A 12169-nucleotide genomic window follows, 5' to 3' on the forward strand; every position below is an offset into this window, starting at 1 on the left:
TGGGCTTAAAAACATCAAATATGTGCTGTTACTTCATTCCACACCATTGTTGTTCACTGCAGCCTGAAGATCAGAGGAAAGAGGATACAGAGAAACTAAAGAACCTTGTGTATATATAAATATCTGGGAACCAACTATCGACCACATTGTGTCAAACCCCAATTTATTATTTATTTGAACAAATGTGTTTAGTTCAAGTTACTCAGAAAGTGACTTTACTCTGTTCAAGGAAAAAATTATGATGAAATAACAGCATCTGCCTGCAGCTCAGTGCAGTTTGTTTTTGTTTAAATCAATAAAACCGTTCATTCTTGATTATTTACTGGAATTACACGCAAATAAATAAGATTCTAAGTCTAAAGGGAGTCATTGTGTTGCATGATGCCCCTGTCATGTTATGTTTATCACCAGCAGCGTCACGGTGAACTCACTGCAGCGGAGCCTGGGTGATGTACTGTTGCACACATGTCCGGTGCCGTAACACAAACTGCTTCCCGGCCTCAAGTCCCTGCAGCGTTTATCAAGCAAAACAAAGTTAGAGATCCATTAGACTGGTGTGTAACTGGAGGGGAGTGGGAGGGGGAACGAGAGAGGCCTGCAGGGTCACTGGTTTCTCTCCGCTTCCTCCACGCGGTACGTTCTGCTGAGGAACAGCTCGAACACGTTCCGTCTGGAGTCGTAACAAACCCTCCGGATGTGGACACGTTCAGTGGAGACTGTGGGCTCCTGCAAAGAGAAACTGGAAACTTCCTCTATACAGTTACATGAAGTACAGGTACTGTATAAGCTCTTTACTGTAAGTCCCCCCGAAGTTCCAGCTGTTCACAAACACATTGTTGAATTATTCTATTTAATTACATTGTACTGTGCTATAAACAATGTATTAAATGTATTTGTATGGTGCTTAAAAATGCTGAATAAAGAAACTTAAAACGGTGCATGTGCAGATGTCTCTAAACCACAATACTGTTACACCACACAGTGTTTTTGTTCTCCATATCAAGTGTGTGTGTGTGTGTGTGTGTGTGTGTGAGTGGGTGTGTGTGTGTTTGTCTGTGTGTTCCAGGTATTACTCATGTTTACACAGTCGAAACAAAAAGTAAGTCCTTTAAACCTAAATCATGAATTTGTCAATGCAAAGTCCGAATGAGGATAGTGAGGACATTTTAGGATTGGGTTAGAATTAGGGGTGTGCGTGTGTATTTGTGTGTGTGTGTGCGTGTGTATTTGTGTGTGTGTGTGTGTGCGTGTGTGTGTACATCTAGCTCCTCTAAAGTTTGGTCTTTATTTTTTCTCCCAATAACAAAAACGAAGCAAATACAAAATCTGCCAAGAAAGAAATACAAACTAATAATAATAACAATAGGTCATGACGTCATATTGCGTACTAAAACAGAACACGCAGTTTTGTTGATTTATGTGCGTTGATTGAGTTGCGGTGGTTAGCCACTGGCGTGTTGATTATTTACCGATGTGTTTACCGAGCTGCGGGCCGTGATTGGCGGGAGCAGCGCTGGAATGTGTTCGCTGCGGAGCGTGCGGGACAGGGAGGAATGCCTCGGGCCACGCCCCCTCTGCCTCCCCGCCGTCCAATCGGGGCGCGGGGACGGTTTCCAGGCGCCCGCCGAGTCGCGACCGTAGAAAAACAAAACCGCGGAAAACAACAAAACACGCGTTTTTAGCCCGCACCGCGTCCCGCGCCCCGCTGCCCCGCACCGGGACCCCGCACCGTCCGGTACCGTCGCTGTTTTCCGCCGCTCCCCGGAGCCGCCCGGGCCGTGTTGTTTATGTGTAGTAGCGGGGGGCTTGAAACCGGCCGCGCTTGCCCCATTTCCTCGGTTGTTTTCCTGCTCGCTGGATTCTCCATGTTGTTGAAGTGACGGGACCGCGGGGGCAGCAAGGCGGGCACAAGTTGGCGGTAAACCCGGGACCACGGAGCGGAGCGACTCTCCTCTCACCCCCCTGAACCAGGTGCCTTACCCCGCAGGCGGCGGACCCCACAGAAGAAGAAGAAGAACCAGAAAAAGAAGACGAAGAAGAGGGAGGAATAGAGACGCACAGGAACCAGACGGATCCGCCAGTGACCTCCGGTTCAGAACCCGATGAGGGATGCCCGGCGGTGCCCCCGGACTGGATTTGAGGATTGTGAGGGCTCCGTGATTGTCCGATGGAAAGTTCTGTTATCACCCAAGTGCAGAAAGAAGACGTTCAAGTGTCAGAGAAAACAGGTGAGACTCCGAATAATGGTCGGTGCTGGAGTTCGGGTTTTTACTCGGCTGTTCGGGAGTATTTGGACTCTTCTCCGAATATCTTGACGTGTCGAGGAAGCCCCGGTTCGTTTGGGTCCTTCTCCGAATAATCTGGGTTGTTGTTTTTGAAGAAGACCAACAGATTGTTTTGGTTTCGTCTCCGAATAATGGTCCATGGTAGAGAAAACTGGTTCCGTTGGGTTCCTCTCCGAGTAATGGTCGGTGTGTTGAGGAAGCGTCCGGAGTTCGGGTTCTCCTTGGCGGGTCAGGAAGCCTGGAGTGTGCGGGTTCTGCTACGGTTATAGGTCGATGTTTTTAGTGTTCTTCTCCGAATAATGGTCCATGTTAGAGAAGCCTGGTTGGTTTGGGTTCTTCTTGTTGTTCTGGAGTGGTTCGGGTTCTTCTCCGGGCGTGTTAAAGAACCCTCGAGTGTCCGGTTTCCTCTCCGAATAATGGTCCATGTTGGATCTCTTGGGTTCTTCTCAGAATAATCCTCGACGTGTTCAGGAAGCCTGGTTTGTTTGGGTTCCTCTCCGCATAATGTTCTGTGTGTTGAAGCGACCTGGACCAGCCTGGTTCTTCTCCTGGAGCCGCTGACAGTTGTTTTTCTTCAGTATCTAACATCTAACTCCCGGAAAACGCGGGGAAATAAAATCGAAAGAAAACCCGTCAGTGATACTTTGGCTCTGTCGGTTGTTTTTCTTCAGATCAGCTGCAGATTCAACTCAAAGAGCTCGAAATCCATTCAGAACTCAACCGAGATGATTATGGATGAAGCTCTGCAGCAGCCACATTCCTCCAGTGGAGATGAATCCACAGTCTCCATTACGCACAAGGGGGGTTTTCCAACACAATCTATTGTTGCCCCTGTTTCTGGCTCATTGTGTGTGTGCGGCACCTTGAACATGTGTTGTTGTGATTATCTCTGACTGGTGCTCGGTGCCGCTGCGGCGGATCCACGTCGCTCAGGGTCCAGCTCGTTTGGCACCAGGTACCAGAGAGGAGCAGGCTGCGGGGTGTGTGCGTGGATGAAAACCACGCGTGCACGGTGCGTTTGCAGAGGAACACACTGGTGCAGGATCTGCGTGGAAAGCTGGTGGTTTCTTCCAATGCATGCGTGGTGCAAAGGGGTGTAGCGAAACCGGGGGGGGGGGGGGGCTGTAGATACACCAGGTATTGACAGCGGAATGCACAAACACACACCCCTCTGCACACGCCCATTGTAGCGCCGTTTCAAAGATTCCCTTGTTTGCACGTTCGACCGAGGCTGAGCTCGTTAGCATCGTGCACACTGCGGGACTGTGACGCGTTTTGAGAATATTTTCTATATTTAATATGCCCATTTTGTTTGGGCTTCATTGGGTTTCATCGATATTTCATATGCTGGATTACGATTAAAGAAGAATCTCTCTGCAGGATTAATCCCTGTACGTGCAGAGGAGGTTTGATGCGTGTGTTATGTCACACACAGCCAGCGCTGCCTTCCTGTGGGAAATCAATAGATCTCACATCCAGTGGTGATTTATCACGTGGACACTATTAGATCTTAGTATCGTCAGAAGAACCCTGTGTTGTCCCATTTGAAGGGCAGATCCACCGAGCGGAGCTGTGTGTGTGACAGAGAGTTGTGTAACACGGTTGTTCCTGCGTTGTGTCTCCGGGGTCAGCAGCCGGCTGGACTGTGGACATCTGAGGAAACTGTGTGTGAGTGTCAGAGAGAAACATCTGGATTGATCACATCTGGCTCGGAGCCTGCTCCCTGTAAATCGATGTGTATAAATCCAAGCAAGTCCTCACACGAAAACACACTCTGGAAGGGACTTGAAAGAATGTCCCCCCCCTCCACCCCCCCTCCTGACTTGTTCTTTCACTAAGTCTTGTGAAGTCTGCTGGGACGGCCCCGGTCCCAGTGACTGATCAGAGACCAGCAGAGCGGCGAGGTGTGACTGGCCGGCCCTGCCCCGGCTGCTGTGGTCCTCCTGGCTCTTCCCAGTAGCTTCAGGCGGCCCTGGAAGGTCTCGGGGTTTAAAATGGTTGGAATGTTTTCTGTCTGTGTTTTCTGTTGAGGGCACCGCTGCTGAGAAGTGTGGGTTTTTCCCGCCCTCTGTGATTATATAACATGTTCCAGCCATTTGCAGCAGCAGCAGCAGAGGCAGAGGCATTAAGAGCAGATCTCATGTGCAGGCTCTTCGGCCTCCGTGTGGACAGATGGTCGAACCCTTTAGTGGAGAGATTCAAGATTCAAGATTTGTATTATCAAATGCACAACAATAACATTAAGCAGTCGCTGGCCGTGAAATGCTTGGGTCACAGGCTCTCTTCTTGCAATGCTCAAGTTATTGCAACCTAAAAAATAAAATACAAATAGAATAAAATAGAATATCAAAATTCAAAATAGAAAATAAAGTGTATATATATATATAAACAGCTGAAGAGAAAATAAAACAACTATAGTGCAATAAATTGTTATTCACAATTTATTTTCCGGATCATTGGTTTTTACTGTATTTGTATAATTTCTACATAGCCTGTATTCATATTTGGATTATAATTGCTGACGTGAGTTGTTTCCATGTTGTGTGATTGACTCTCTCTCTCTCTCTCTCTCTCTCTCTCTCTCTCTCTCTCTCTCTCTCTCTCTCTCTCTCTCTCTCTCTCTCTCTCTCTCTCAGGCCAGGTGAACCGCTCGGCCCTGAAACAGCCTCGGAGCTGTAACATCTTCAAAGCGCTCTTCTGTTGCTTCCAAGCTCAGGATGGCCCCAAACCACAGACGCCACTGCCGCCGCCTTCCCAGCAGGCCTTACTGGATCCACAGGAAAATGGCACGGTTGTCAAGGTAACACTATTCTTATTCCAGCAACACTTCACACGGCTGAAAACAACTCGTAGACCTCGGCCCAGTCCGGCCTTTTACTTTAGCTTATTTAAGATTTTACTTCCTTGTCACACCCACCCACGCACTCTGCATACCATAAAGGAGGAGGAGGCGTCTGAATAGAGCGGCCGTCAGGGTTGTAAAATAAAAAAAAAAGTCCTTTATTTTTGTCGTAAATCATAATTTATTTTATGGCCACTCACTAAAACCGCGGCTGCACCTGCTCTGAACACCTTGAAAGCTCACCGCCAACTGTCTGTGGATCCTGACTCACTTTGATGTTCACTCTTGATCCTCGGAGGAAGATTAGAGCGACACAGCGACTGTCAGTCCTCCGGGCAGATGTTGTGTGTGGTGCAGCCCTGTTAATGCTGAGGTGGAGAGAAAAATAAACCCCCGAGCGGCGGCTGCACACGGCCCGGCCACGCTGCTGAACGCTGTCAGCCTGATTCGGGCTCCAGTGCCGTGTTAGGGGCGTTTTAATGAGATGCCATGTTTGCTCACGTCGAGGAGTAACCTCCAGCCTCAGGAGCAAACAGGAAGCAGCGTCTGCAGGACCTGGTTATTGTCTGGCAAACTGAAATGAAGCCAAATTAAACCTGGCTGTCAACGGGTTTATTGTTTAGCTGGTGAAAGAAAACAACTCGTCATGGCCGGTGTTTTTCTCAATCTGAATTTCCCCCCTGCTTGATGGATCGGTTATGTAATATATTAATAATTCATTTCACTTCCACCGTGCTCATAAAGAGCCTCGGAACCAAATGAAAGGGAGAAAAGTGGATGTCTGAAAATTAGATTACATGATGGTAATTTGTTTTCCCTGCAGGTCGATGCCTGCAGAGTCGGACAAGAAGCTACTGGAAGTGTAATGAAAGATTCGGATTCTTAAGAAATAAAACATTGACGCTTTCACAGTAAATAATTAAGTCCAGTACTTCGGCCGTCGTCACATTAAAACCGAGCGTTATCTAATTTCCCAGAGCTGAACTCACATGGCCGAGCTTTGACTTTCACATGAATAACTGAGTGTTCTGCACGAATCCTGCTGCTCATCAGTAAACACACAACAGACCAGACAAATGATGGAAGTGTAGTTTTTAAAATAAAAGATCCTTGTGTTTCTCCTCAGCAATATGAGCCCAGCCTCCTGTCTGAGGTGATCGCCGAGGACCAGGGGAAGATATGTGTGGTCATCGACCTGGATGAGACGCTGGTGCACAGCTCCTTCAAGGTACCCCCCCCCCCCCCCCCCCCCCCCCCGATCCTCTGCATGATGCTCTATGTCACTTTGAAGTACATGTAGTAAAAGAGGAAGTAGTTAGCCATGTTTTCTGACCATGTAACTAATACTGTGATGAGTCTGTTCCTGCTGTGAGTACACGTCTGAATCTGTGTCAGAGTTCCTCCACACGCGTGTTTGAGGAACAGCAGGTGAGTTGTGTTCCACTGCTGGGATCTACGCTCTGGCTCTAAGTGCTCCGTGTTCACGTGTTATGTAATGTCATGTGAGCGCACACGGCTCATGTGAAGGAACATGCCAACCTTCTCCCTCTGTGCTCTCCCCCCCCCTCCCCCCCAGCCCATTAGCAATGCAGACTTCATCGTGCCTGTGGAGATCGAGGGGACCACACACCAGGTAAACTACTCTCTCTGTGTGTGTGTGTGTGTGTGTGTTTGTGTGCGTGTGTGTGTTGTCGTCGCTGGGAGGGCGGTTGTGTGTGTGTGTGTGTGGAGCTGAAAAGGGATGGGTCTTGTAAACTGATCTGCCAGGTCTTCATGCTGGGTGTGTGGAGCCCTCTGCTGGCCAGATGTTGGAAGAAGGAAACACGAGGAGAAGTGGACGGATCAGAAAATGTCATTTCAGCCCAGTTGTGTCAAATTAAAATCATGAGTTGTGTGTTACTGTCTGTGATAAACATAAAGGAGAAGTAAAAAGCTAAACCTGCACCGTGCACTGAAACATTTGTTCACCTACGGGTGTCGAGCCTCTGACATATTGGACATGTGGAAATGTAATTAAGGCCGAAATGTGATTCCTGGAGCCCCCCCCCCCCCGTGCTGGGAAGGAGTCCTCTATGGGCCTCGGCCTGGTTCAAGTAATCCAGGATAGGCTGGTTAACTCCGGCTCGGCCTATTCTTGATTACTTGTTTCAGGAACGGGCCACTGGCAGCTGACGGATGGAAACGACCTCTCCGACCTTAAGGAAATCCACTGGAGGGAATTGAACCCACGGGCTGAGGTGTGTGTGTTGACCGTGTGTTTGTTTCGCAGGTGTACGTCCTGAAGAGGCCGTACGTGGACGAGTTCCTGCAGCGGATGGGAGAGTTGTTTGAGTGCGTGCTGTTTACAGCCAGTCTCGCTAAGGTACATGTGACACACTGAAACCGACCCGGACACAGACAGTCAGTGTTTCATTTGATATCTTATGAAATGTCTGATGTGTCAGTTGTTGTTCTGCTTTCTCTCTCCTCCGCTGGGTAGTTCTCCTTTTTCTGTGAGACGCTGGTAAACATGTCAGTCGCCGTCCTCACGATGATTAAAACCATAGTTTGCTCCTGAGCTCGGTTTCACCTCCTCTTCAATACAGACTTAGTTATGAATGTATGAATTCATAAGTACAGAATTACATGTAACTACTTTAAGATGTGTTGCAACACAGACTCTTAATTTAATACTCCGACATGATTTCTTCATCGTGAAATGAAACTGATCACATGACTCTTTTTTTGAAAATGAAAATAAAAACTAAATCATAACCTCTTTAGCAGAAGTTAAAATATCACTCATATGATCTCATTCTGAACTGTCTGTTTTCAGTTGAACGTTAATACACAGAATCTTCCTGCACGTACATATATTACATAAAGTAAATCCAGCTCCACTGATGTTATTTGTAGTTGTATCACATGATTTCTGGTTCATGGTTCGACCCGGGTTAGTGGATCCTCAGCTTCAGTGGCTGAAGTTGATTTTAACAAGCAGCGACTGGACGACTTTACAACTCAGACTTTCTGGACGAGCACTCTGTGGACGTGTGAAGCTGCAAATCACCTTGTTGCTGTTTTAAGAGTAGACGTAAACCTTTTTGTAGGAAATGCTTCAGTAGCTCAGACGTACACTTCCCTGCTCCTCCCTCACCCGCTGCCTACCTCTCCCCCCCCCTCCAGTATGCAGACCCAGTGACGGACCTGCTGGATCAGTTCGGCGTGTTCCGGACTCGGTTGTTCCGGGAATCTTGTGTATTCCACCAGGGCTGCTATGTGAAAGACCTGAGCCGGCTGGGCAGAGATCTCCACAAAACCCTCATCCTGGATAACTCTCCTGCCTCTTACATCTTCCACCCAAACAATGCTGTGAGTTTTAACTCTGATCGACCTCCAGGAATATTGATATATAAGATGTGGCTCCTCTGTGTTCACTGAGGTCTGGACAACTTCAGCTGGGTGAAAAAATATACAAATCATAAAGTTTGTAGATAAAAACATTTTCCTCGGCCTCAAACCTGATACGATGGAGTTTGGCACAATTATTCATTCTTAGCTGTAACTCTTCTTAATGTTTTTTAGTGTAAAAAAACATCTCCTTTTATTTTCTAAACTGTAAAATGGCACAAAATAGAGAAAAAATACTCTAATAGAAACTAATGCAGCTTAACTCACACGTGTGATGCCATAATTTGGGGATTAATCTATTATTGTCATAGTTGCTGATGAATTTTCTGCCAATTGACCCCCCCCCCCCCCCGATTCATATAAACATAATCTGCAGAAACAGATTACATTCAATGCTCATTCAAATTAAACACCTCTTGGGTTCATTTTTATATGAATGACAATAATATCTTGATCTATAAATCACTTCTCAGAACATTAAACATCTGACAGAAAATTCAGCATTAATTGAATTAAGTAAAATCAGGAGAGTTTGTTTATAAGTTTTGATTTAAAGGAAGCGACTGAGTCTGAGCTCTGTTCCCTGAGGTCTTCAGCCGAGAATCAGAGGATCTCAAAGTGTGAGCAGGTTGTAAAGAGATGAAACATCAGCAATATACTGAGAAGTCAGAGCATTAAGTGCCTGTTAGTACTTGAGAGAAGCTTAAAAATCAATTCTAAAACGTAAAGTGCAAATAGGCTTCAGCTGGGGGGACGTGTTCCAGCCTGTTGCTCTGGTTTAAAGCCCGGCAGCTGAGTTCTGTACAGAGTGAACACGCTCTACACATGTTCTAACTAAGTTCTAACTAAGCGAGTATAAAAGGCTGTTGCAGTAATCCAGGCGTGATGAGAGAAACTAAAATAGTTCCTGTATCTCCAAAATGAATTCTGACAAAAGCCTCTTTGTTAAGGCTTCACGCTGGACCTTGGTTCAGTACCCGGTGCGTTGTGTTTCTGACGGTGACGGTTTGATTCCTCCAGGTTCCGGTGGTGTCGTGGTTCGACGACGTGGAAGATGCCGAGCTGCTCAACCTCCTGCCCGTGTTTGAAGAACTCAGTCAAGCTGATAACGTCTACACCCGTCTGGACCAGCTCCGTGGACATTGAGCTCTCGTCGGCTCCCGTCAGAGCCGCAGCTCCAACACTTCTTCAACTTCAGTAGAACAGATAGGATCCAGATGTTATTCTCCTCGCCTCTGCACAAAGCGCCTCTGTTTAAAAAAAAAAAGTGTATAAGCACGGCGGGGGGGGGTTAAGGAAAATCCCAGCTTGGAAAAACACAATGTCCTCGGCTCAAAAAGTTAAAGTTAAAGATCGCTGTCTGAGGCCTTTCCTCTGAACCTGTGCTCACAATATCCACAACCACTATTCAAACGCTCCACGAGAGACCAAGCAGGAAACAACAACCAAAGCAGTTCAATCCCAATCGCTCCGGTTAGTGTGAACACTCACGTGGTTCTGTTGCCAAAGCAGACGCCCGCCTGCCCCGACCCGTGGACGCGGCGTTTCTGAGTCTTGTGCCTTCAAGGAACAACAAAGTGACATCAGCCCTTTTTTTACAATTTCCACCAGATTTTCTACATGTATCGATTTCTTTTTATAGGTTGTTTATAAGGAAGTCTATTTTTTAAATGGTGAACACGGTTCTTCTATGCAACACACCTCTGTACTGACCCGGACGGTCCCTCTGAGTCCATCGCATTCAGCAGATGTAAACACGAGTGTGGCCTTATTCACCTGCAGACAAGCAGCAGAGTAGAAAACTTATTTTACCCGTTTGTACGAGAAACAGCAGTTCTACAGCACATGCAAATATGAATCGCGAGTGATGAGACGTGTGTTATGTTATTGGTGATATGTCAAGTAAACAGAGTGAAGTCTTCGATGGATCCGTTGAAAGCAGACACACTGGAATATGTCGGCACATAGGACGACCACCGTTTTACAGCCAAGGTTCAATCATAGTTCATTTGATTCATGTTCTACTTTTTATGACGTGTGTGACAAACAACGTGCACTTGTTTTATACTGACAGTGCTGAAAGTAAAAACTGTGCCTTTTGGAATGGGGACAGAGGACGGTGTCCTGCCTGAGCAGAGATTCGTAGACCTGCACACTCTGATGTGTCATGCTGAGCGTGAGAGAAAAACACTGTCACGAGCCGGTGTCTTGCCATGGGGGCTGTGGTACTTGCAGTGCAACACTTGAAAATATCAAATTTGAGTTTTGTTAACATGTGTGAGTGTTTTTTTTCCTGTATTTATTGGCCAAAAACCTGTATTGTCCAGTACTTCTTAATGCTTAACATTTCGTATTGTACTCCACACGCCTGCCTGGAGGCCGGCCTTGCGTTTGACTGTTTTATCTGTGCCTAACAAACATGTTGCTGTCAAAGTTCATGAGTAATTCAAAAAACGTGAGCGTTTAAATCAAACAGATTTTTGAAATGCAAGATTCAATCGTGCAAGAAAAATCTTTTTCTTTTCTTTTTTCCATTTAGAAAATTCCTTACAAGAGATGTTTTGTGCGGTTGTGTTTCCTGGGTAGTTTGGGTTTTTTCTATGACGTTTAATGCCTGATGCGATTATTGCCTGCATGTTAACTAGTGAAACAATGACAATGAAAATGTACCAGTTGTGATGACCAAAAGTATTTGTGTAGACAGTCACAATTTGTCTTTGTGTATCAGAATAAATAAGAAAACTCATTTTGTCTTCCTGATCTGACCAAAACTCTACGAGACAAGGTGCTGCCAATTTTTATTTTTTAAATAAAAATTGGTTATATTTTACTGTTGTGTGTGATTTTCTACCATGAGACACAATCAGCAAAAATCGTATGATCTTCTCACATCATTTAACAATCAATTGTCTATGTCAGAATCAGAATTATTTTATTTGCCATGTGTATTTGCACATACAGGAAATTGTCTTGGTGTGTTTGGTGCACTGTACATAAAACAACAATATAAAACAATATATACAGTAATAGAGTTATGGGCCCGTGCGGTGCTACGGTGCAGAGATTGGTGATAGTGCCAATAATGTATAATTATAAATTATGTGGGGGGGGTGGCAGAGTCAGTGTGATGCAGGGGGCTAGTTTGTGAGCCCCACTGCCATCGGGAAAAAACAGTTAATTCCAATATTACAGTTCTACTTATATAATTTACAAACTTACAGCCACATTAGAACATTCCTGTGATGATGACATGTAAGAGGAGTCTTCTGTGTCATCCAATGAGCCTCCTCCATGTAGGAGAGCTGGATTCCAAGACTCACCCACATCTCCATCTTGATCCTGTGGAGCAAAGTCCAGGTCCTCAGCGTCACAGATTTCAGATTTCACTTCTTCTCGCAGCATTAAGCTTTAAGACCATAAAGACCTGTAAGCAGCTTAACAGCCATAAGTCTGAAATGATGCCTCCAGCCATAATAACACTCTGGATAAAGAAATTCAAAAGCATATTCATTTATTATTATTTATATTTATTATCATGCAAAAATGATTTGGATTCCAAAGTATCATAGGAAACATTTTAATCCACAAATTAAAAATTTCACATTAAATGTTCAAGTACTTTGCCAAAGCATTTAGTTATTCTATTAAAAGA

At 45.7% G+C, this 12169-nt stretch overlaps 1 protein-coding gene across 2 annotated transcripts; it reads left to right on the forward strand.

Moving 5' to 3' along the window:
• Window positions 1-1848: 1848 nt before the first annotated feature.
• On the forward strand, window positions 1849-11347 carry ctdsp2 (CTD (carboxy-terminal domain, RNA polymerase II, polypeptide A) small phosphatase 2). 2 transcript variants are annotated; one of them, XM_053424931.1, is made up of 8 exons: window positions 1849-2228; window positions 4922-5085; window positions 6254-6355; window positions 6523-6555; window positions 6704-6760; window positions 7397-7489; window positions 8293-8478; window positions 9538-11347. In XM_053424931.1, exons 1-8 carry the CDS (start codon window positions 2168-2170, stop codon window positions 9661-9663), a joined length of 822 nt encoding a protein of 273 aa, XP_053280906.1. In that variant the 5' UTR covers window positions 1849-2167; the 3' UTR covers window positions 9664-11347. The 2 variants fall into 2 exon arrangements, with proteins under 2 accessions (XP_053280906.1, XP_053280907.1); XM_053424932.1 differs by lacking the exon at window positions 6523-6555 and having other exon boundaries at window positions 1850-2228.
• Window positions 11348-12169: the final 822 nt, after the last annotated feature.

The sequence above is a fragment of the Pleuronectes platessa genome, chromosome 6 (genome assembly GCF_947347685.1).
Source record: "Pleuronectes platessa chromosome 6, fPlePla1.1, whole genome shotgun sequence".
Classification (NCBI taxonomy): Eukaryota; Metazoa; Chordata; class Actinopteri; order Pleuronectiformes; family Pleuronectidae; genus Pleuronectes; species Pleuronectes platessa.

Excerpts from the sequence above, each read along its gene's own strand:
- ctdsp2 (XM_053424931.1), top strand. The coding sequence starts at position 2,168 with ATGGAAAGTTCTGTTATCACCCAAGTGCAGAAAGAAGACGTTCAAGTG. Across the intron at positions 2,229-4,921 it reads TCAAGTGTCAGAGAAAACAG|GCCAGGTGAACCGCTCGGCC; the intron begins GTGAGACTCCGA and ends TCTCTCTCTCAG. Across the intron at positions 7,490-8,292 it reads TTACAGCCAGTCTCGCTAAG|TATGCAGACCCAGTGACGGA; the intron begins GTACATGTGACA and ends CCCCCCCTCCAG.